The sequence below is a fragment of the Vombatus ursinus genome, unplaced genomic scaffold (assembly GCF_900497805.2).
Source record: "Vombatus ursinus unplaced genomic scaffold, bare-nosed wombat genome assembly UNPS02014812.1, whole genome shotgun sequence".
NCBI lineage: Eukaryota > Metazoa > Chordata > Mammalia > Diprotodontia > Vombatidae > Vombatus > Vombatus ursinus.
In genome coordinates, this window is record NW_020954590.1 from 53,200,696 (window position 1) to 53,227,652 (window position 26,957).

A 26,957-nucleotide genomic window follows, 5' to 3' on the forward strand; every position below is an offset into this window, starting at 1 on the left:
ATAGACAATAATTATAACTGAGAACATAAATAAGAAAGCAGATTCCAACATGTTTAAAAGAAACATACTTGAAAACATGAAGTTTCACATAGTTAAAATAAGGAGCTGGAAGAAAATCTATTTTGTTTAGATAAACTCAAAAATGCAGAAGTAGCAATTGTGGATTCAAACAAGGTAAGGGCTATAATAGACACAACAAAAAGAGATAAGCAGGAAAATTACATTATGCTTAAAGGCACTACTGATTATCAAATCGATATCAATACTTAACATAAAGGTACCGAACATAATTGCTTACAAATACTTAAAGGAAAAATTAATTGAGTTTTGCAGAGACATAGCAAAGAATGAGGGACCTCAATGTACCCCATTCAGATCTAGGCAAACCCCCACAAAAGTTAAACAAAAGTTAAAAATCTGAATAGAATTTTAGAGAAGTTAAAAATGATAGTTCTCTAATGACTGATAAATAGGAAAAAAAAGGAATTTAGTAATTCCTTGGCTGTGCATGGTACCTTTTTAAAAATTTCCCATCTGGAGGCAAATAAATAAACTCACACAAAAATAAAGAAAAATAGAAATATTAAACACAATGCTGATGATTCTCAAATCTACCTATTGTGTGCCCCAAACCTTCTGGGACATCCAACCTCACATCTCCAACTGCCTTGCAACATCTCAGAATGGATGTGATGTAGACATCTTATACTGAACATATCCAGAACTGAACTCTTATATTTTCCCTATCCACTTAATACCTTCCTTACTATTACTAGAGGGTGACACCATCCTCCCTGTCCCTTAGGCTCTCAACCTAGGAGTCATCCTGGATTCCTCACTATTTCTCACCCCCCCATATCCAAGCTGTTGCTAAGGTCTATTGATTTCATCTTTGCAATCTCTCTCAAACATGCCCTCTTCTCTCCTCTGATGTTGCTATCACTCTAGTGCAGGCCCTCATCACCTCACACCTGGACTACTTCAATAGCCTGCTGGTGGGTCTGCCTGCCTCAAGTCTCTTCTCACTCCAACCCATCCTACATTCAGTCACCAAAGTGACTTTCCTAAAGTACAGATCCAACCATGTCATCCATCTACTATCAATAAACCTCAGTGGCTCCTTATCACCTCCAGGATGAAATACAAAATGCTGTGTTTGGCATTCAAAGCCCTTCACATAATAGCACTACCCTTTCTTTCCACTCTTTTTACACCTTACTGCCCAACGTGTACTCTGATCCAGTGACCCTGGCCATCTGATTGTTCCATGAACAAGACACTCCATCTTCTGCACTTTCCTTGGCTGTCCACCGTGCCTGCAATGCTCTCTCTTCTCCCCTCCTCCTACTGACCTTCCTGGCTTCCTTCAAGTGTCAACTAAAACCACATCTTCTACTTGAAGTCTTCCCTATCCCCTCTCTTATTTCTAGTACTTTCTCTCTATTAACTATTTCCTCTTTATCCTGCATTACAGCTTGCTTTGTAGATATTTGTTTGCATGTTATCTCCACCATTAGACTGTAAGTTCCTCTTCTTGTATTCCTAGCATTTAGTACAATTCCTGGCATAGAATAATTGATGGCTCAGGGGAGATGGCCTAGGAGAGAACTGGTAGAGAGTTTGGAGGTTACAGTTTAGATAAAGGGTAGTGTTTGGTAAGGGAAAGCAGAGGGAGAGGTGGAAAGCTAATAGTTTACAGTCAGATAAGGAGATGTAGCAATTCTTTAACTTCGAGGTGATACCTTTGTGGGCAATACCAAGAACTAGGATGTGGCCATTTTGTATGTTACTGAGATGGAATGGAGGAGTAGGTCATAGGAAGTAAGCAGGTTGAGGAACTGAGTGCTTAGGGTGTTTGAGGAAGAGTCCGTATGCATGTTGAAGACCTATGAGGTCAGGAATTGGAGTGGAGAGAAAAATTGTGAGTCCTACACAGAACAGGTTGAGAAAGGAAGAGGAATTGCCCAGAGGTCTGTAGACAACAGCTACCAGGATTTCAACTGGGTGGAAGCACAAATCTTAGAGGAGGACAGGTTACTAAGTGATGGAGGTAGCGAGAGAACCAGGAAATGACAATGGGGAGCAAGAAGTATACCAATTCCCTCACCTCAACTTGTAAGTTGAGGGGAATGAGTAAAGGTGTAGCCAGTCATGGAAAGGGTGGCCAAGGAAGCTGTGTCATCAGGGGGAGCCAGATTTCAGTAACAGCTAGAAGATGGATTTAGGATGAAGGGAATTTTGTTACCCATGGAACTGGCATTCTAAAGGACACAATAGAAGAGTTGAGGATTAAGGTAGATGGGAATAAGGAATTGGGTAGTATAGGAGGAGAATGGGGTTTGGACAGTGACCTTCAGGGATTCAGAAGCACTGGAATGTTTAAAGTATGACTGGCTTTGAGAATATTCATCACTGAACATAAGGTACCACCCCTCTTCCCAAAGCAGGCTGGAGATTGGGTTGGAGACAAACGCAGCACCAAATGGAAGAAGGTACAGGGTTCGATGGTCAGATGGGAAGATCCATTTCATTACTTCTAATCTCTCCAAAGGCTGATGATTAGGCAAGAAATGGCATAGCAGGAGATGGAAGTCAAATCAGAACAGCAGGAGAAGAAGTCTAGGTTTCCACTTTCCTCTTCCTCTTCCTACAAGGAACAAGCCCAGCGGGCAGCAGGAGATGGGAAGATCTGAGATCAAGGGGAAGATTGCTCCTCTTTGCACAGGAGGAAAGGGGCCAGAAGGGCCTTTTGTCTCCTTCTCTAAGGTGACACTCACAGCAGGTGAAGGAAGGTGAGGGTCAGAGGAAGGCTTCTATTCTCAACTGGGGAAGTGATTAGGAAGCCAGAGGAAATTTCTTTGGGGCAGATGCAAATTGGGCCAAGCCCCTTGCAACCTTCCCTCAGGAGACATAAAAATCAGGAGACTGAAGGTACAAAGTAATCTGTGTGCCTGAAGTCACATAGCATAACGATTTTTAGAAGTAGGATTAAAAGGTCTTTCCTGACTCCAAGGTTTACTTCTTGCTTCACTATACCAATATTGTTTCAGCAACGTTTTAATCTTGTATCTATGTAGTTCATTTTTAGTTTCTTACACTTCATTTCACTTTTGGTAAGTAAGTTCTTTATTAATTACTTTGAACTCTACTCTTATTTTCTAATCTCATCCAATTTATTGTCATTTCTAGACCTGACGAACATTCAGACATTTCACTCATGCAAGTAGACAATAAAAGTATTAATACTTATCCTATACTAATCCATATGAAACACTCCAAACTGGTACAGAGTCATTAATAACCACATATTGGAAGGCAACCTTCAAAATTATCTAGTCACCTGACAACGTTTCAGATTAGTAGTTTCTACAGCACTTCACAAAGCCATGTTAGAGATTCACTAGAAGGCTACATAATTGAAATGGAATGTTTAATTTATACCTGCTTTCTTCACTGAAGTTAATATGATTTCAAGGCAGAAGGGAAATGCAGAAGGGCTTAACAACTTCAGTAAGTGAGAACTGGTCCAGATCATATCTTTCTAGTTTATTTATCCACTATTATACATTAATATTGAAGGATACTTGATTTCATGAGAGTGAGAAACTAATAGTATGATAATTCTCTCCTCCAATAAAACTTTTTATAATTTTTAGACAGGTAAGTCCTAGCCTAAGGTAGAAAGAGAGGAATTGATTTGCCCAGAGTCACACAGCTAGTAAGGAGGCGGGATTTTAACCCAGGTCTTCCTGAGTCCAGGTCCAGCACTCTTTCCGTCACATATCAATGCCTTGAGAACAGAATATCATATATGATGAAAGAAAAGTTTTACTAACAGTTAAAACTACATTTTTTGTTCCTCAGCTTTCTACATAGACCATTATCATAGGAATAATTATTTCAACTCACATTTAAATAGAGCTTTATGATTTACAAAGTATTCGTTTCATAACCATCCTGTGAAATAAAGAGCATAAGTACTATTTGCAGACTATGGATGAAGAAATTAACAGTCAAAGAGATTAAGTCACTTGCCTCATGTTACACAGCTAGTAACTGCTAGAGTCAGGATCTGAATGCAGATCTCCTAAGCCAAAATTCAGAATTTAGTTTGGCATGATTTATTCTGCACTGTCATACTGATCACTACCGAAAAACTTATATTCTTTTAGGAAAACTCAAATATTTTTTGATGATTTGTTTCAATACTTTCCATGTGCTTTTACAATTTGCATGGCCTATCTTTCCTCATTTTAAAGTATGAGGACTACATTTGTCCTTTTTCATAATCCACTTTTTTTTCTATCTTTGATGAGGTCTCAAAGATATTATCTGATGGTTTGTAATGACAACAGCAGATTAAAATACTTGGACACAGGTCACTAGATTCCGCTGACTCGAAACAACAAAAACAAAACCAGGAAGTATTTAAGTGTTCTAACAACTTTTTTACAGTTCTGATCTGGCATATCAAATAGATATCGCAGCTGACACTTAACTGTTTATCTGAACACAGATGAGTTTTTAAAAATAAACACAGGGTTAGAAGATGGAGAGAGAATATAAAAGCTTTTTTTATTGAAACAGGCATCTTATCATCAAATTTTGCCTCCTTATTTATCAAACTTACATTTTCCCTGGTTGTCTTGGATTTTTCACTTTTACCACTGAGTTGCGATTCCTGGTCCAGAATGATGGGCAATAAATTATTAATGGGCTACTATAGTAATGGGACTCTGACCAGAAGAACACAAGTGTGTATATTCCATCAGAATTACAATAGTAGATACAACCCTTAGAAGAGCCTTCAAAAAATGATTTATGTAAAGGATGTATTAATTAGGCAACTGGACTACAACAAATACGTAATTATTTGAAGCACTGCCAAATAGCCAACACACTCAAACAAACAACAAAACCCAACTCTTTCCAGGAGAAAGCAAATGTAATTGGAGAGGGGTTCATGATTGTGGAAAGAAATCCAATAGTAAAAAGAGAAACTTGAGGGTATTATATACTGAAGGAGAAAAGAGCAACAATATAAAATTTAAATTCTCCAAATGGGAAGCTAGTGGCAAAGCAGGTAAGAGCTCTGGACATGATGCCTCAGATGCAAACTGGGCAAGTCACTTAACCTCTCTCAGCCTCAGTTTTCTCATCTGCAAAATTATAATAATAACAGTACCTACTTTCCAGGGTTGTTGTGAGGATGCAATGAAAAGCTAGTAGTAGCTGGCATTTTATACAGCACTTGAAGGTTTACAAAGTTCTTTACAAACATGGTTTCATTTAAAACTCATAACAATCCTGGAAGGTAGTTACTATTATTAATCCCCATTTTACAGATGAAGTTACTGAGACAGAGGCTGAGTGACTTGACCAGGATCACATAGCTAATAAATGTCTACTGCAAGATTTGAACTCAAGTCTTCCTGACACCAGGTCCAATGCTCTATCCATTGTTCCACACATTTAAAGTGCTATGAAAAACGTAAAAGTGCTACACAAATGCTAACCATTATTATAAATGCTAAGATATCTTCAATGTGAGAACTTGTCAAATAAAAAAAGACCCTGGCCTGTTCATTTCATGAGCTAAACTTTGACATTCGGCCTGGACTTGGTATCATTCACTGATCCATAATGTATTATTTTCCAGTAGCATGAGAGCTAGGAGCCTTGTTACTCTTTACAGCTTCTACAATCTATATCTCTTTTATTACTTTAATTTATTTCATCTAGGAACACAATTCTACTTCTCTGCATTTCTTCCTTTAGTGACCTGGTATGAATTTTATTTTCTTTTATTATTTATATGTGTGTGTGTGTGTGTGTGTACATATATATGTATATATATGTAGGTATGTATGTATATATGTATGTATGTATGTATGTATGTATGTATACTCATGTACTTTATTTACAGGAAAAATCCTCAATTCTTACTTAGGATTATTTGCTCTTACTTCCCATAGAACTCATAAGATTTTGTGTTTTTTAAACTCACAGAACCAATCAGAATCAATCGAATGGAAGATCAGAGGCAGCAAATTAGGAGATACTGCCAGGAGAAGGGAAGCTGACAACACCATGAAGTGACATCTAACAGAAAGACGGGAGGCAGAAAACCTACAGAAAGCAGAGCAATTTGAGACTGTTTGATTTTGGGCAAACAGCCTTGTAACAAATGTCCATGACGGTGAGCTTGGATTTTCAAGAGAAGGTTAAATTACTGGGGTACACGTTTTTAAGAAGGCACAGAAATATATAATGCCTTTTAGGATTTCTATCGATAACAGTTATTATGATGACATTTTTGGAGCCTTACATAAGCAATGAAGTAAATTAAGAATTTCAGGAGGCACACATGTTCACTTGGCAGGCCATGAGTCTATCATTTAACTAACTATATGAATTTTATTTTCTAAAAAAATTATCATTTGCCTTTCAGATCTTTCTACAATTCTTACTTAACCAACTAAAAAATAATGTGGATACTAATACATAGTTGGTGGAACTCTAAACTGTCCTAGAAAACAATTTAGAATTACACAAAGTTACCAAACTGCTCATATCCTTTTAAACCAGAAAACTCTACTATTAGGAAAATACCTCAAGAAGGTCAATGGCAGAAAAAAAGGGCCCACATATAATAAACTATTCAAAGCAGCACTTTGTATAGTAGCAAAATATATTTTACACATTTTATACACACACACACGACAAAGTGTATTTCCATTGTTTAGGGAAAGACTGCACAAATACATGAATGTAATGGAATACTACTATAAGAAACAATGAATATGAGAAATTCAGAGAAACAAAAAGTTTGTATTAATTGACGGATAATGGAGAAAGGAGAGAGCCAGAACAATACATATGTAATGAGTACGGTAATATAAATCAAAACAACACAAAGATATCAAAATTTTGATGAAATATGAAACACAGAAGCTCCCTAGCCCATCCCCACCTACCACGAGTAGTAGCTATATAAGGCGCAGCAAGTCACTTAAGCTCTCAGTGGCCTAGGCCAGTGGTTTCAAAATCAAATAGAAACAGGGGCCGCTAACCATATATAAGGATCCCTGTCAGTCACATATCGACTTAGTCTTAAAATGCAGTAGGATCTACATTTTACTGTATTTTTATTTATTTTGTTAAATATCTCCCAATTACATTTTAATCTGGTTTAAATCATACTCTGGAGTACTGTAAGTCACATGTGGGGCAAGTCAGGTGTTGACACCTCCTCTCCAGGTAACTCTTTAAGACTATAAATTGCAGAAAAGGTGATGATATGCATTGGTAAAGGGAGTGTTCTTTATTCAGAAGTTCCTCATAACAGTGAAATCACAGGCCTAGCACCCAGTATATATCCATATCCCCTAGGAGAAGCAGCATGGTTTAAAAGATAAAAGTCCTGGAGTCCATAAGACCTGAGATCAAACCCCACATTTATGAACATTTATGAACTGTGAAGTCATGGAAAAGTCACTGAAACTCTCTGAGCCTCTGTTTCCTATTTGTCAAATGAAGGTGTTGCATTAGAGGTCTCAAGGTCCCTTCTGGCACTAAATCTATGATCCTACGTATTCAGACTAAGTGCTCTCATGAACTTGGCTCCAGGCGACAAATAATGAAACAAAATCCAGAATTTTAGCTGGATGGGACCTCAGCAGAATCTCCACAATTGGCTCAACCACCATTCACCATCTGCTTAGCCAGCTCCAGGGAGGGGAGTCCACTACCTAAGACTGCTCACACCAGTTCTTAAGAACTGTTGATTGTCAGACAGTTTTCCCAAGAGACTTCCCTGCCCTTGCTAAAAAGGTAGTAAATTATGGGAACAATATGATCTCTAGTCTGTCAGAGGTGGTCACTGCCCGGGTTTTTTCTTGGTTATAAGGAAGAACTCTATGGGAAAGGGGAGAAGGGTTCAATGGAAAGTGGCTATGGCAAAAAAGGCAGAAAGTACCAATAAAACACTAACAAAAGAACAAAATGAAGACTACATGAAGGTGGGATAAAGAAGTTTATGATAAGGCATGCCCATATTGCAAATGTTCTCACTATGATCCTAGTCAGACATACCACATAGAGTGTCCTATCCCAGAAAAAAAGACAACACTGTAATACTAATCCACTAACACTACTTACAGTGAGATCATTGTACTTGTACTTCTCAAAGTACATTCATACACACTGCTTCATTGGATTGATATGGTTAATGAATTTCTGTTAAGTAGTCAAAATTTATGGTAACTTTTTAGATAACCAGACTTTGCTAGGTTTGTGGGTAAATGTTTTCTTTTGAGAGTGCACATTCAGCTCTGGTTTCACAAAGGAGTCCACAGTAGCTAGCCAAAGTCATCAGAGAATAAACTGTAAATGTAAATTTTCTTTTAAGTGAGAACCTCTTGTTACTGGCAAGTCTGGGGCATGTCTTCTCCCTCCATCCCTTTTTATTTTTATATTTTGTTTTAAAAATTTTTGAGCTTCAAATTCTCTCTCTCCCCTTCCATCCCCTACCCCCACCTTGAGAAGGTCAAAATGAGCAATCTGACATAAATTATACACGTGCAGTCAAGGAGCATGTTTTCTAACTAAAAAAAAAAAAGAAGCTTTGACAACTTAACCAATCCATGATCTTGTCAGAGTAAGTACTTAAATATTTTTACTGGAAAGGATATGCTTGCTACTAAAATGTGTAAGTAGACTGTTTATTCCTCAGATTCCTTTTCACTGAGGTGGTGGTAGAAATCAAAGAGCTCCTAGGACCTATGAGCTGAAGTGAATAAAAAAGGTATGCTTCAATTCAATCTTCCCTAAAAATCATCACACAAAGCAAGTGGTATGTCCAAGTTATAGTGTAATTAAGGTAATGATTAGGATCACAGATTTAGAGCTAAGAGAGACCTCTTAAGGCCATGGACTCCAACCTCTTCATTTTACAGATGAGAAATTAAGGCTGAGAGGGTCAGTGCCTTGTACAATATCACTGGGGTCATAAGGCGGAGAGCTGAGGCTTGAACTCAGGTCCTCTAACTATAAATTGGGCATACTTTCCCTTGTTCCACAGCGGGACCTCTCCCTGTCTTCTGTAAGTGAGAAAAAGCTGTGAAAAACCTATTTCAAAAAAACCTACCTCATAATACTTTTTCACACACACACACCCTACACTGAGAGAAATTTTACTTAGGACATGAAAACAATTCTTAACTAATTTTAAAAAATAACCATTTGTTATATTAATGTGACATTCGCATATTTAACTGTCTTGTACTTTACGCTGAAACCAGAGAATGGTGGTGTCTATAACATCTCATTAACTCTGCAAAGTCTCTGACTAAACTACCAAAGGGATAAAAACAGTACTGAGGTTATTAGGCAATGTAAGCTGGATATGTTCAGTAAAGAAAGGTTCTTATTAAATTGTCTTTGTTTAAACTTAATTGTGTCATCAGGCTGGCAATATTACCATTCATTCTTAATAAAATCAACAAGAAGATCAAATGACTGGAAACTGAAACAGCAATAGAAGGCATCATCATAAAAGATGCATGAGGAAAAAAAAGAGCCCAGCATCAGATTCAGCAGCGCATCTGGACAAGCCTGAGAAAGGTGACTGAAGCATCTAGATACTGTCTGCCAGGTCGTTTGCTGACACAAAAAGATCAAAACTTTGTGCCTTACTTCCCCAATTTCTACATGCTTCTCTTAAGCAGGCAGAAGAAAAAGCATTTGGAAAAGAAGCATCACCCTGAGCACCCAAGGGGGAAAAAGATTTAGAAAAGGAAAAATTATTTACTGAATCCAGACAAACTTTATTTTGTACTATAAAATTCACAATTATTACACATTGAAATAGATCATCCTACCTGTGCTTTTTGATGCCGTTGGACAGGGAATCTCCACCACCACAATCCTTTCCTTCAGACATTCTGCTTTTTCTATTGTTCAAACGTTCTCTCCTCTCTTCAAACGAACGTGCTGTTACTGTTTCCAATCTTCTTACGGACTGTTCAGACTCTGAATCTGTAGTACAGCAGGTGCATGTTAATGACTGGATCTTTGATGCTGGACTTCAAGAAACAACAGATACCTCCCTCAATGAACCATGCTCTGAAACTTTAGTAGATCACTTTGTCCTTCAGAGAGCTTGCTAACTTCCCCTACAGGGATTTCAGGGAACCTATGCAGAATAAATAAAAGTTGACATTCTGCAAGGCATTAAATTCTGCTTGAATTGATAAAACAAATGGTAAAGAAGATAAGAAATTCATTCTAATAATTAAATATGTCCCAAATGCAAAAACTCATATTTGTTAGTTATACCAATCTATATAAAATTCAAGTTCACATAAAATGTGTAAAGAGGTCTGATGCCTTTTTAAAAATTACATTCTAAAAGGTTACTTTGTGTGACATAAAAAAATAACCCTTCTCAGAGATCCCATAAAAGATACTTATTTGTTGCTTTTCTCCATTATGTATTCTGATTACCACTAGTTATTTTCTATATGCTTTGTAGTTACTTACTTGTAGACATACCAGATTACCCCAGGAGATTTAATATTCCTGGAAGGTAGAGACTTTTATTTTTGTCTTTGTATGCCCAGATATTAAAGCACTTAGTTAAATGTTTCGTGAACTCTCATTAGAGTCTTTAAAAAAAAAAAACTCTTTAAAGTAGCCTACTCTTTACAAATGAAGAAACTGACAAAAAGGTTCAGTGACTTAACTAAAGTCACTCGACTCATACATAACACGGGGGAGAATTTAGTTAAGTCCTGTATCCAATATACCTAGGCAGGGAAGTTTTTCTGAATCCCCATATTATCAACTTATAAAATACAGAGATTTTAAGTTTTTGTTAGAATTAAAGTTATGAAATGATCATGTTGAGATATTTCTAGTTTGCCTCTCAATATTAAGAAAGCACTAAAATGCATTCAAGGATTTCTTAATCAAGGAATCCACTCTTAATTCCTTAGTATGAACATGAAATTTTCTGGTACACTCTCCTTCCCTATTATTTTTATTCTTCCAAACTAATAAAGCATTGACAGTATCTTATTTTAGCACTATAGTTTAGTAAAAAATATATAATTAGAAGCTGGACAACAGTACATGTATGTTTTGAGCCTAAACCTCTTAAATGGTCTTTGCAGAAACACTACTTTAAGGACATCATAAACCATGTTCTTTCCTTTCCCATTGTTTTTCCATTAATATGACCTTTCCCCCTTCAGACCTCACACAGCACTCTGTTTTTCAATTCCCTGATACATTTATAGTGTATTATTTTCTATTATAATATTCTTTGTCTATTTCTGAACCTCCTACTAAGTTAGAAGGCACTGTCCATGGGTTATTGAAACCAGAAGTATCAAACTTTTCCCTGAGTGCTAGGGGAAAACTAGATTAAAATGTAATTGAGAAATGTTTAATAAAATAGGTAAAAATACAGCATAGATAATGTTAATTTATGGGTTTCTAAGTCAATATGTAGTCAGAAGTTTCCATTTGAGTTTCATACCACTTTTTAAATAACCTCTGCAAGTACTCAAGTGCCCTGCCCTGTGTGTGTTCACCACAGCAAATATATAATAAATGCTTTGAGACAAATACCTTATGGTACAACAATGTATATGTTTGTTCACCTCTGAGTGTAAATTTGTTTTTTTCATATGACCTTTGACAAAGACATAGCTATTTCTAATAGGAGATTTAATAGTATTTCTACTTCATCATCCATTTGGGACAGTTCATCAAGGAAGAAATGCATGTTAGTGATAACACAATTTTAAAGGCAATCAGAAATTTGTTCTCAAGATAATAAAATAAAAAAGATTCCAAAAGAATGAGAAAGGACATGGATGGTATTCTCCTCACAACAGACATGACCAAGACAAATCAGTATCTACTGACCCATCTGCCAACTTTCTCACCTCTATAAAATCTTTGTGAGAATTATCTATCCAGGTATCAAAAGTATATTCAATGAAAACATGAAGTGGCAACAGGTAGTTTTCACAGACAATTCTGTACAGCAAGTAGAATTTATGTAGTCACACAACTGACAGGCATAAAGAACATAAAATCTAGTTGTGTTAACAGTATGCTTAATTTTAAAGACATTTAACTCTGTAAAATAAAATGCATTATTGAAATCTGTCCTCACGCAAGGTGTATCCTACTTAAACATTAGAATTATACAAGATTTTAAATGACAACAATGGAGCTAATTTTCTTTTTTTTTAAATCTCATTTAATATTTTATTGTCCCCCAATTACATATAAAAACAATTTTAACATTTTTTTTTCAAACTTTGAGTTCCAAATTCTCTTTCACCTTCCCCTCTCCCCTACTGAGAAGGCAAGCAATTTGACATAGGTTATACATGTGTGGTCATGCAAAAATTAAAATGTAAGTCATGCTGTGAAAGAAAACACAGATTTTTTTAAAAAACGAACAAAAATAAAGAAGTATCTTTGATCTGCATTCAGGCTCTATCAGTTCTTTCCTTTTTCATCGTTAAGTCATACAGAATTGTCTTGGGTCACTGTATTGCTGAGAATAGCAAAGTTATTCATAGTATATTGTCATATAATATTGCTCTTACTGTGTACAATATTCTCCTGGTTCTGCTCATTTCACTTTGCATCAGTTCATGTAACTCTTTCCATGTTTTTCTGAGAGCAATGTAGTCATGTTGTGAAAAACTAAGTATATTTCCCTTCATCCTATCCTGCCCCCCATTTATTCTATTCTCTCTTTTGACCCCGTCCCTCCTCAGAAGTGTCTACTTCTGATTACCCCCTTCCCCACCAATTTTACTTTTTAAGGAGTTCTTCTCTTCAGTAATTTTTGTATAGTGTTTTCCATTTGGTCAATTCTGTTTTTCAAGGATTGTCTTCATTAGATTTTTGTGCCTCTTTTACCATTTGGCCAATTCTGTTTTTTAAGGTGTTATTTTTTTTCAGTATTTTCTGGTGCCTCCTTTACCAAGCTATTGCTGTATCACTCTCATTTCTCTTCCCAATTTTTCCTCTACCTCTCTTACTCAATTTAAAAAATCCTTTTTGAGCTCTTCCATAGCCTGAGAACAATTCACATTTTTCTTTGAGGCTTTGGATGCATGAATTTTGACTTTGTTGTCTCCTTCTAAGCGTGTATTTTGATCTTCCTTGTCAGCATACTAACTTTCTATGGTCAGAATTGTTTCTGTTGCTTGTTCATTTTTCAGTCTATTTCTTGACTTTTAAATCTATACTAAAGTGGGGCTTTACTTCCCAAATGCGAGGGAGCACTGTACCAAACTTCAGATTTTTTGTGCAGCCGCTTTCTTTTTTTTTAATTTATTTATTTTTAGTTTTCAACATTCACCTTCACAAGACCTTGAGTTCCAAATTTTCACCCCATCTCGTCTCTCCCCCCACTCCAAGATGGCATGCATACTGAATACCCCTTCCCCTAGTCTGCCCTCCCTTCTATCTCCTCCCCCCTTCTCTTATCCTCTACCCATTCTATTTTCCTGCAGGATGGGACAGATTTCTGTACCCCATTTCCTGTATTTCTCATTTCCCAGTTGCATGTGAAAACGTTTTTTTTAAACGTGTTTTTAAAACTTTGGCTTCCAAATTTTCTCCCTTCCTCCCTCTCCACCCACCCTCATTGAAAAGGCAAGCAACTGAATACAGGCTATACATGTGCAGTCATGCAAAACACTTCCATAGAAGTCACGTTGTGAAAAACTAACTCTATTTCCCTTAATCCTATCCTGCTCCCTCCCATTTATTCTATTCTTTCTTTTGACCCTGTCCCTCCTCAGAAGTGTTTGCTTCTGATTACCCCCTCTCCCAGTCTGCCCTCCATTCTATCATCCCCCTGCTCTCTTGTCCCCTTCCTCCCCCCTATTTTCCTATAGGGTAAGACAGATTTCCATACACAATTGTGTGTGTATGTTATTCCCTCCATAAGCAAAATCCTATGAGAATAAGATTTACTCATTCCCTCTCACCTTCCCATTTCCGCTCTACTGTAACAGCCTTTTCTTTTCTGTTTCTTTTCTGAGATAATTTAACCCATCTTACCTTTCCCTTTCTCCCTCTCCCAGTATAATCCTCTCTCACTTCTTAATTTTATTGTCCAGATATGACCTTTTCATCTTCTAGTCACCCTGTGACCTCTATCTATCTATCTATATACATACATATAATTTTTTTTCCCCTCCAACTACCCTAATACTGACAAAGGTCTCCTGAGTTATAAATATCATCTTTCCATGCAAGAAGGTAAACAGTTCAACCTTAATACGTCTCTTATGATTTCTCTTTCCTGTTTACCTCTTAATGTTCCACTTGAGTCTTGCATTTGAAATTCAAATTTTCTGTTCAGCTCTGGTCTTTTTATCAAGAATGCTTGAAGGTCCTCTATTTCACTGAATGACCATTTTTTCCCCTGAAGGATTATACTCAGTTTTGCTGGGTAGGTGATTCTTGGTTGTAATCCTATCTCCTTTACCCTCCAGAATATCATATTCCATGCTCTGCAGTCCTTTAATGCAGAAGCTGCTAAATCCTGTGTTATCCTAATTGTGTTTCCACAATACTTGAATTGTTTCTTTCTGGCTGCTTGAAATATTTTCTCCTTGACCTGGGAACTCTGGAATTTGGCTACAATATTCCTAGGAGTTTTCCTTTGGGGACGTCTTTCAGGAGGAGATTGATGGATTCTGTCCATTTCTATTTTGCCTTCTAGTTCTAAAATATCAGGGCAGTTTTCCTTGATAAGTTCTTGAAAGATGATGTCTAGGCTCTTTTTTTGATCATGGCTTTCAGATAGTCCAATAATTTTTAAATTCTCTCTCCTGGATCTATTTTCCAGGTCAGTTGTTTTTCCAGTGAGATATTTCACATTGTTTTCTATTTTTTCATTCTTTTGGATTTGTTTTACAGTGTCTTGATTTCTTATAAAGTCACTAGCTTCCAATTGCTCTATTCAAATTTTTAAGGAAGTATTTTCTTCAGTAAGTTTTTGGACTTCCTTTTCCATTTGGTCAATTTAGTTTTTTAGGGCATTCTTCACCTCACTGGCTTTTTGGATCTCTTTTGCCATTTGGGTTAGGTTATTTTTTAAGGTGTTATTTTCTTCAGTATTTTTTTGGGTCTCCTTTACAAGCTGTTGACTTGTTTTGCATGATTTTCTTGTATCACTCTCATTTCTCTTCCCAGTTTTTCCTCTACTTCTCTTACTTGCTTCTCAAAATCCTTTTTGAGCTCTTCCAAGGCCTGGAATTGATTCAAATTTTTCTTGGAGGCTTTGGATGTAAGAGTTTTGACTTTGTTGTCTTCTGGTTGTACATTTTGATCTTCTTTGTTACCAAAAAAAAGATTCTATGGTCTGACTCTTTTTGTGAGGTTTGGTCATGATCCCAGATAATTACTTGAGTTTTAAACTCTTTGTTAAGGTAGGAGTCTGCTTCTAATGTGGAGAATGTACTGTCCCAAGCTTTGAGGGTTTGTACAGCTGTTTTCAGAGATATTTCTAGGGACCTGTAAATTTTCAGTTCTTCTAAGGTAGTATGATAAGGAGTGAGGTGTTTACTCCTTTCCTGGCCTGTGCTCTGGTCTATCAGTGACCACAAGCACTCTTTTCTGTCTTGGAACTGTGAGGAGGATTTCCTCTCCACTGCCACTACGAACTCCACTGTGCCAGCACTCCTTCTTCCCCCAGGACCACCACCCAGAACTGTGACCCAGATCCAAGCACGGGCAAAGCAAGAGAATCTTGCCTCACCACTGGAAAAGAGATCCCTGCAATCCCCCTCTGATCAGTCACTTGATTCCCCCTCAGTCTGTGGCCTAGAAGCTCAGGAAGCAGCTGCCGTCCTGGGGCCGTGCTCGGGAATTGGAGCTAGGACCCTGTGCTTCTCTCTCTCACCTCAGAAACAGACTTTTCCCACTGACCTTCTAAGTTGTCCCTGGTGTTCTTGGGCTGAGAAGTCTGGAAACCCCCAAAGCTGCCCGCAACCCAGTCCTCTGAGGCCTGCTCCAGGTTCGCTGTGGCCCATGCACCCACGCAGAACTGCGCTCCTCTCCCCGCCCGGTGTGATATACCTTTCTGATCAACCTTCCAGGTTGTCTTGGGCTGGAAATTTGTTTCACTCTGTCTTTTTGTGGGTTCTGCTGCTTTAGAATTTGTTTAAAGCCATTTTTTATAGGTATTTGCAGGGGTTCGGGGGACAGTTCAAGCAAGTCACTGCTTTTACTCCACCATCTTGGCTCTACCCCTGCAGTTGCTTTCAAAGGTGATTCTGGGGACCTGTAGGTTTCTGGCTCTTCCAAGGCGGTATGATCTAGGGAGAGGTGTGTTTATTCCTCTTCTGTACTGTGCACTGGTTTGTGAATGACCACAAGCACTCTTTTCAACTATGGAACTGTGACCAGGATCCCTGATCCCCTGCAGCCACAAGCTCTGTTGCGCTAGTGAGTGGAGCTAACTTTCAATAATCCGCTGAATACTGACAACAATTGAGATATGAATTACAGGCATATTCACCTGAAGGGTTTAGTTTCCATCATGGAAGATGCCCAAAGTATGTAGTAAAGAAAAATACTCTACTAAGATAAAGGTTCACCAGTGCTTCTATATGGAATTGAAGCCTGACTAATTTCAATACGCTCTAGTACATTATAAAACGTTTTTAGTGAAATCTATACAATGCAAGAAATACTGAGTTAAACAGACACAATTTTAAAGCAAAACAGGTAAAAACTTATATGGTCTGGACTCTAAAAGGCAGATCAAAAGGCAAGATGTCATGTCAAATCAGTCCATATTTATGTGTATATAGATCTTGAGAAGGCAAAATGATATTGTTGGCGTTGGAGTCAGGAAGACCCAAGTCAAGTCTTGTTTTGTATGTGATCATGGACAAATCATTTAACCTCTCAGTACCCCCAAATAACTCTTTAAAACTGTACGTTACATATGGGTAACCTATGCAGATCAGTGAAGTGAATTCTGTACACCAACTAAACCTCCCTCCTAGATTAAGATATGGACATATAAAAATACTCAAATATATGTAATATAAATATGCATACACATACATCTTGGACAGGTACTAAAAAGAATAATGAACTGAGTCAAGTTAGTTAGATTAGTGTCAAGTTAGTTGGTTAGAAAGTTAGATGGGGTCATATTTGGGAAGTAAATCCAAACTGCTTACAGCTACAAAAGCTAAACATGAGTATCCTGCCAGGAATGCTATGCGGCTTTAAATCATGGAACCTGATGATCTCCAAAGAATCAAAATGGCAAATTACACAAGGAGCAATGGGAAGAGGCATGGTAGGTATGAGTCAGCTGCAGAATATTACCACTGAGAACTGTCACAAAACATCACTGAATGTGTTACTGGAAAAGGAGGCTGACAAACCATAAAATAAGAATGGGAGACAACAGACGTACAGCCTCATTAGTTCAATGGAAGCCATTAAACATTAAAAAAATAAGAGGTTATACTTGAGGGCACTGAGGAGATGCTTTAGGGAGGACTGATGGGAGAAAATCATAGAGGATGAGAGAGTTGTGGAGGACATCATGTCAAACGAGGAGAAAAATCAACAAATGTTTATTTAGCATATACGTGTAAGGTATTGTGTTGGGCTGTCTGGGGGATACAAACAAATATAAGATGTTCTCTGCTTTCAAAGAGCTCAGGGTCTAAATGTGGAGATAAAAGCGATACATATAAAAAGAAAACTGGTAATGAAAGACAAAATATAATTCAGTCCTAGGTAACAAATATAATCAGTGCATATTAAAACAGTCCCGTATTAAATTTTCTTTGCTAGAGCCATGACAAACATTTCACAAGAACAAGACATGTCTTGGTGAATATAAGTACTAGATGTCAGGGCACTCTAACCCGTAACATGGCACAGTGAAAGAAAAGTAGAAAAGAAAAAGGCATAACTTTGAGGGTACTCTAGATCAAGGACATTGCTGCTATTGACCCTATGAAAGGCTCATAATTCCTGGGGTGCCTTATGTGTCAGAAATTCTAGGTGATCAGCAGCACGAATAAATGACCTGAAACAAAAGAATACCTTGAGGAATATACAAAGCATAGGAGGATGCCCACAGCCACAGAAGCAAACACACCCCAGAATATCCAAGTCCCCCAAACATGCTGCTTTCCTAAAAGGAGGTCTTTTTATAATTTTCTTCTCCTGCCTCTACTGCTCTGACTTTGTGTTTCACAGAGTTCATCTCAAACAGAGCAGTGAATCCCATTATGTGCTAGTGGGAGGCAGTGTCAGCAAGAGGGAGATCTGGCACCCAGACACTATGCTCCACAGCTTCAACTGAACCACATTTCTAAGATCCCAGTTTCTGTGTCATTATTCAGCTGAAATGTACACCCAAGCAGACTTAACTCTCAGTGATCAAAATGACACTTCTAGGAAAATATAAACTCAACCACTTTGGGCATCTATACAAACAGTCATAAAATATGATGAATGCTTAAAAGGTCCACCCCTACCCAAAGTTATTTTAAAGTTGTGCTGTAATGATTTGTAAAGTATTACTGTGACATAGGTCATATTACCTCAACTCTGAAGCAAGCTAATAGACTTTTTCTGCCATAAAACATCAATATCCTGCCCATGAGTTAGTATAAGTCAATTACAATCCAATTTCAAGTGTTTTGCCTAAAGTTATTACACCATTAGTATAAGATTATAAGGATTCTTAACCTTTTTTTTTATCATAGGCCTCCTTGGCAATCTAATGAAACCCCTTAAAGTCAAAATAATGCTTTTGAATGCACAAAATAAAATGCATAAGAAAGGAAATAATCATGTCAAAATACAGTTATCAAAATAAGAACCCTTGCCTATGTATAAAACATTACAGAGAATTTAATACTAAGTATTAAGTTTTTCAGCCTTTTCAGAACACAATTTGTGCCATCATCCGTGTAATTTTTTTTTTAAATTTCTGGAACTATCAAATATACTCTAGCTCCTGTAGACATGAAATTTCAATATCACTGACTTCTTTTCAAAGTTTTTTTTTCCTATATTAGTAGACAGAAAGTTAACCTTAAAGGCAGGAAGACATGGATTTAAGTTGTACTTGTGACACATACAGCCTGTGATTCTAGGCAAGTCTCTCGACCTCCTAACAATGCTCCAGGCAACTCTTAGACACTAAAAGCTACAGAGAAGGTACCAACCTGCATTGCCAGAGGGAATTTCCATACCTGGAAGTTCCACATAGCAATGAAATCACAGTTTGAGTCCCTATTATTATTTTTTTCTATCCAATGATATTTCAAAATACACCGTTTAAAAACTTAATTCAGCAAAATTTAGTTAAATCGCAGACCATGTTAACCTTCGCTGGGCTTTCTTTATCTTCCCGAACCTTGTCTTAACAAAATGAGGTTCTAACATATGTATCTTTGAAATTTTTTTAACAAATTTCTCAGAATAATAAGCCCTAATGTATTAATATGGAGAATCTCCACTGACTGGTGCTCTATCTCAAATTAATGAGGTTTTTTTAATAGGGCAGAATCATTTATATCACACTTGAGGACAAGAATTTATAAAGGAATGACCATATATTTTATATGAAATGTTCATAAGGATCACCTAAAAATCTAACTATACTGCATAAAAGAAGTACTCCAAAACAAATGTTTTAGTCTCAGGGCCACTTTATACTTTTTTTTTTTGTATTTTTTTTTGTATTTTTTTTTTTTTTAGGCAATTGGGGTTAAGTGACTTGCCCAGGGTCACACAACTAGTAAGTGTCAAGTGTTTGGTCTGAGGCCAGATTTGAACTCAGGTCCTCCTGACTTCAGGGCTGGTACTCTATCCACTGCGCCACCTAGCTGCCCCACCACTTTATACTCTTAAAAAATTAAGGACCTCTCTCTCCCGCTAAAGAGCTTTTGTTTATTTGAATACTACTGACTATGTCAGCAACTGAATTTACCATTATTTTGAAAATAACTTTGATCTTGTGAACCCCCTAAAAGTATGTTGGAGACCTTTGGGGTCCCTGGACCACACTTTGAGACCTGCTACTCTAGACTATAAATAAAGCCCTTAATTTTATAAAACTGATGACTTCTTTAAAGAGCAATTTAAACAAAGTCCTTATATATGATGAATTTTCACTAAAAAACAGAGTAGAACAGCATGACTAAAAGAACAATAGAGGGACATATTTAAAGGGAAATATTTTCACAGCTTCTTATCTTCAAACAGCTACTCAAAATAGGACTTACAACCATCTGAAACACCTTTCAAACAACCAATAAACAAATTGCATCTACACAACATGGCTATCAGCTGTATTAGTACGGAATACTAAAACACACAGTGCTAAGTGTTTTGACCAATGTTTCTATCAATCCCTTATAGGAAATGAAATTTAAAAATTAAAATATGCTGGGTTAAAAAAAAAAGAATCCCCCCCCCCAGATTGATTTTCGGAAGTCTGGAGAATTGAAAGAATTCTTAGATACAATCCGATCAGTCTTTATAGCTGAAAAACCTTTAAGTATTTAAGTCTTTAAAAATCCTTCAAATTAAAAGAATGTAAGAGGTGAAGGAATAAATAAATATATATATATATATACATAATTTCAATATAATTTGAAAATAATGCTAAAAATGATCGTATTTTCAATGAACTTTGTAAACAAAATATCATAGTGAATAAAATATTTAGTAAACACTATGGGCAATATTAAACCATCAAAGGTAAATCACACAAAGCTAATACCTGAATTAACTCTGTATTCTGCATTCACTAGAAACATTTCAAATATGTGCCCCCAAGGTAATCTCAAACATTTGTTCTAGCATATAGAAAGATACAAATATATGGCAGGATTTCAAATTGCCTGAACCCCCAAAATAAAATAGTAATTACTTAGGATGACTACAGAGGGGAAAAAACTGTACATTATTTTAAATATATTGTAAACTGAAAAGGACAAGCACAGAAAAGACTGTCGAGAGACTGTAATAACGAGCTAGTGAGGAAGTAACTAAAGACTGAAACACAATATTACTGAAAGACAACAAAACAAAAAGGGTAAAGACAAAAGTTTCAAGGACACACTTTCCAAATAAGGCCAGGGTCAAAACCAGTTGCATGTAACAGTAGAGCTTAGGAAATAACTTTGAAGTTACTAATTCCCAAGCAACTAAAACGACCATGCTAGATGAATACAGAGAAGCATAGAAAGATCTATATAATGTGATGCAGAGTAAAGTAAGCATAGACAAGGAAAAAAAAACATACACAGTAATTACAACAATGTAAATGAAAAGAATGAACACCCAAAAATCAAAAGTGGTATAACAAAATTACAAAGATCAAACAAAACTGTAATGAAGAGAGATGAGAAGACACCTCTAACCTACCCCCTTCTCTGGAGATGGGAAGTTAACAGCTGTTATATACTGAAAAAGTCTGAAAACATGTGCAATGAATGTATCCATCAGTTGTATTGACTTTCCCCCTTCCCCTAAAAAATATATGGAATGGTTCTTTGGGAGGGGGAGGGGGAGAAAAGATACTTGAAATAACTATGGCAATGAATGAAACAAAAAATACTAAAAAAACTTAAAAATAACTAACATGCTTTTCAAAGGCTAAAAAAAAAGTTACAAAATATATATGATTCCAACCAAATACATAAAGATCTTCAGCACTCAGGCTACACATATGAAAGTTTCCCACATGTTCCATTTTGGACTACTAAATTCAGGATTTGCAATCTGTTCTGTTAAAATTCTTGGCCCATAAAGTTTTTCATGAAGTATACGGATAAATTCATTACACTAAGGAGCAATTCTAGATTGTACTAACAAGTAGCTAGTCAACAAGCATTTATTACTCTTGTTCGACACCATGTCAAACACTGAGAGATACAAAGGCAAAAAACAGTTCCTACCATCAAAGATGATTCACTCTAATGAGGAAGGCAATATGTAAATAACTAGGTACCTACAGTTGTAATCAGTTTTAATTAGATTAACCAAAGGTTTATCTAATTAAAAATAAAAAATAAATTAAAAAAAAAGAAAGAAGAAAACCAAATTACTAGTATCAAGAATGAAAAGGGTGAAACTACCACCAAGGAAGAGGAAATTAAAACAACAATTAGGAATCACTTTGCCCAACTATATGCCAACAGATTTGACAATCTTAGTGAAATGGATACATATTTACAAAAATATAAATTGCCCAGATTAACAGAAGAGGAAGTAAAATACTTAAATAACCCCATCTCAGAAAAAGAAATTGAACAAGCAATTGATGAGCTCCCTAGGAAAAAATCTCCAGGGCCAGATGGATTTACATGCGAATTCCAATTTAAAGAACAATTAATTCCAATACTATATAGACTATTTGGTAAAATAGGTGAAGAAGGAATCTTACCAAATTCTTTTTATGATACAAATATGGTGCTGAGACCTAAACCAGGAAGAGTCAAAACAGAGAAAGAAAATTATAGACCAATTTCTCTAATGAATATAGATGCAAAAATTTTAAACAAAGCAAACCGATTACAGCAACTTATCACAAGAATAATACACTATGACCGGGTAGGATTTATACCAGGAATGCAGGGCTGGTTCGGAAAACTATCGACATAATTCATCATATCAACACCAAAACTAACAGAAACCACATGATCATCTCAATAGAAGCAGAAAAGGCTTTTGACAAAATACAACACCCATTCCTATTAAAAACACTAGAGAGCACAGGTATAAATGGACTCTTCCTTAAAATAATAAACAGCATGTATCTAAAACCTTCAGCAAGCATAATATGTAATGGGGACAAGCTAGAAGCATTTCCAGTAAGATCGGGGGTGAAACAAGGATGTCCATTATCACCACTGTTGTTCAATATTGTACTGGAAACGTTAGCTTTAGCAACAAGAGAAGAAAAAGACATTGAAGGCATTAGAATACGCAAAGAAGAAACAAAGCTATCACTCTTTGCAGATGACATGATGTCATACTTAGAGAATCCCAGAGAATCAAGGAAAAAACTACTTGAAATAACAAACAATTTTAGCAAAGTTGCAGGCTATAAAATAAACCCACATAAATCATCGGCATTTCTATATATTACCAACAAAGCCCAAGAGCAAGAGACAGAAAGAGAAATTCCATTTAAACTTACTGTAGACATTATAAAATATTTAGGAGTCTACCTCCTGAAACAAACCCAGGAACTCTATGAACACAATTACAAAACACTTTTCACACAAATAAAATCAGATCTAAATAACTGGAAAAACTTCAGTCGCTCATGGGTAGCCCGAGCTAATATAATAAAAATGACAATTCTACCTAAGCTAATTTACGTATTCAGTGCCATACCAATCAAACTACCAAAAAACTATTTTATAGAGTTAGAAAAAATAATAACAAGATTCATTTGGAAGAACAAAAGGTCCAGAATATCAACAGAACTAATGAAAAGAAATGCAGGGGAAGGTGGCCTAGCCATTCCAGACCTTAAATTGTATTATAAAGCAGCAGTCATCAAAACTGCTTCGTACTGGCTAAGAAATAGAGTGGTGGATCAATGGAATAGATTAAATATGCAAGACACAGTAGTCAATGACTATAGTAATCTATTATTTGATAAACCCAAAGACCCCAGCTTCTGGGATAAGAACCCACTCTTTGAAAAAAACTGCTGGGAAAACTGGAAAAGGTTATGGCAGAAACTAGGCATAGACCAAAATCTCACACCATATACCAAAATAAAGTCAAAATGGTTTCATGATTTAGATATAAAGGCTGATACTATAAGCAAACTGGGAGAGCAAGGAACAGTTTACCTGTCAGATCTATGGAGAACAGAAGAATTCATGACCAAACAGGAGATACAGAACATTATGAAAAGCAAAACAGATAATTTTGATTACATTAAATTAAAAAGTTTTTGCATATACAAAGCCAATGCAACTAAGATTAGAAGGAAGGTAGAAAATTGGGAAAGAATTTTTACAACCAGTCTCTCTGATAAGGGCCTCATTTCTAAAATTATTATATAGAGAATTAAGTCAAATTTATAAGAATACAAGCCATTCCCCAATTGATAAATGGTCAAAGGATATGAACAGACAGTTCTCAGATGAAGAAATTAAAGCCATCTATAGTCATATGAAAAAATTCTCTAAACCACTATTGATTAGAGAAATGCAAATCAAAACAACTCTGAAGTACCACATCACACCTATCAGAATGGCCAACATGACAAAATAGGAAAATGATAAATGCTGGAGAAGATGTGGGAAAATTGGAACACTAATGCACTGCTGGTGGAGTTGTGAAATGATCCGACCATTTTGGAGAGCAATTTGGAACTATGGCCAAAGGGCTATAAAAATGTGCATACCCTTTGACCCAGCAATAGCACTTCTAGGGCTATACCCCAAAGATATCACACAAATGGGAAAAGGACCTACATGTACAAAAATATTTATAGAAGCTCTTTTTGTGGTGGCAAAGAATTGGAAATTGAGAGGATGCCCATCCACTGGGGAATGGCTGAGCAAGTTGTGGTATATGAATGTGATGGAATACTATTACGCTATAAGACATGATGAACAGGCTGACTTCAGAAAAACCTGGAAAGACTTGTATGGTCTGATGCTGAGTGAAGTGAGCAGAACCAAAAGAATGTTGTACACAATAACAGCCATGCTGTGTGATGACTAATATTCATAAACTTAACCCTTCCTGGCAATACAAGGATCTAAGACATCTCCAGAGGCCTTGTGATGGAAAACGCTATCCACACCCAAAGAAAGAACTATGGAAGCCAAATTGCTAATTTGTTTTCTCTTCTGTTGAGTTTTGTTTCCTCTTTCTAACGGTTCCTCTTATTGGTTTTAATTTCTACTTCCAACATCACTAATGTGAAAATATGTTTAATATGAATGTAAATGTATAGCCTATTATCAGATTATGCGCCGTCTTGGGGAGGGTGGTGGGAACAAAGGGGGGGGAAATTTTAAACTCAAAAGCATATGGAAGTGATTATTGATAAATCAAAATAAATTAATAAAAAAATAAAATAAAAAAACAAACACTGAGAGATACAAACATCTAGAGTTAAGAAGTGAAAGCACTAATGGTTGAGGGGACAGGGAAATACCTCCTACAGAAGGTGGGATTTTAGTTGAGTCTTGAAGGAAGCCAGAGAAACTAAGAGATAGAGGTTCAACACCAGAGCACTCCAGCCTGGAAGACAGGCAGTGTAAAAAACAGAGAGATGAAAGAAGACGGGTCATGATGAAGAACAGTTGGAGTATAGTGTGAGGAATGGGGTAAGTTTATATTGGAGCTTAGAAGTAATTGAGAGCCACTGGAAAGCATGGTTCAGGAAGGTGGCTTTCTCTAGAACACTGAGTCAGCAGAGAGGATGAATGGAACAGGAGAAACTCGAGGTTCAGAGATACATTAGGAACCGGCTGCGACAGATCAGGGCAGTGATGAGGGCGTGAGCCACAGTGCGGCTGTGTGAGTGAAGGTCACAGGATATACATGACAGATGCAATGAAGCAGAAATGACAGGCTTTGGCGATGGCCTGCAGTGAAGAGTTGAGGATGTGAACTTGAGAGACTGGAAGAACGGTAATGTCTTGATAGTGACAGGGACCTCTGAAAGACAAGGGTGGTTGATGAGAAGGAGTCATCACCATGGGGGCTCGGTAAACATTTGTTCAATACATTATTCAACAGACCTAAAACATATAACGTCAGGAACAGAGGATGAAGCAAAATCTGTGAAACACTACTCAGATTCACTGTAACGCAAGTAAATAATTAGGCAAGCATTAAAAATACAGAAACTCCAAGTTCCCTTTATTTACTTGTATCCTTCTAGAGAGCACAGTACAATCCAATGAATATAAACCATACTCAATAGCATTTTCCTATCTGTGGAAATCAAGCAGAACAACAAGTATCAGGTACTTATAATGCAAGGAATCATGACCTCAAGAAATTTAGAAAGGGCTTGAAAAGATAATTCACTTTATTTCATTATTCAATGCATGCTACAAACAAACAACAAAACATACAAAGCACTTTTCTAGGTCCTGGGAAGATAGGTCGAAAATGACAACCCCAAGGGGCAGCTAGGTGGTGCAGTGGACAGAGCACCGGCCCTGAAGTCAGGAGGACCTGAGTTCAAATCTGGCCTCAGACCAAACACTTGACACTTACTAGCTGTGTGACCCTGGGCAAGTCACTTAACCCCAACTGCCTAACCCCCCCCAAAAAAAATGACAATCCCTGCCCTTAAGGACTATACAATCTGATATGTGGTTAAAAAAAAACAACACACTATTCACAAATAAGTTTGTTAAAAGACATAATTTAATATAGCAAAGGGAAGAACTGAAATGCTGTAATAAAAGATCTGAGAAGGGACAAATCATTTTCAACTAGGAGAAATCATGGAGGGCTTCACAGAAGAGGTGGTACCTTATCTGAACCTTGAAGGAAAAGAGAGGTTTCAAAGCTAGAAATGAAAATTAAATGCATTTTAGTGTATGACAGACAGCCTACGTGAAGGCTAAGAGTCAAGAGAGGGACAAGATAGGAAAATGGTAATTCATTCTGGCTGTTACATTCATGAAAAAGAATATAAAATAAGGTTGGAAAATTGGGTTTACTCTAAGATGGTACAGTCACGCAGGAACAGAGAAGCTGCAGCCTCAAGGCCACATGTGGCCCTGTAGGTCCTCAAGTGTGGCCTTTTGAATTCAAACATCACAGAACGAACCCCCTTAATAAAAGGATTTATTCTGTAAAGTTTGGATTCAGTCAAAGGACCAGACTTGAGGACCTACAGGGCCACATGTGACCTCGAGGTT

At 36.8% G+C, this 26,957-nt stretch overlaps 1 protein-coding gene across 4 annotated transcripts in view; it reads right to left on the reverse strand.

Moving 5' to 3' along the window:
• Nucleotides 1-26,957, reverse strand: part of LOC114053921 (oxysterol-binding protein-related protein 1) — a 305,142-nt gene that overhangs the window by 81,672 nt on the left and 196,513 nt on the right. For all 4 annotated transcript variants that reach the window (XM_027877060.1, XM_027877061.1, XM_027877062.1 and 1 more), the window contains one exon: nucleotides 9,882-10,038. In XM_027877060.1, the coding sequence (XP_027732861.1) occupies nucleotides 9,882-10,038 (157 nt within the window). The remainder of the gene's footprint in view (nucleotides 1-9,881; nucleotides 10,039-26,957) is intronic.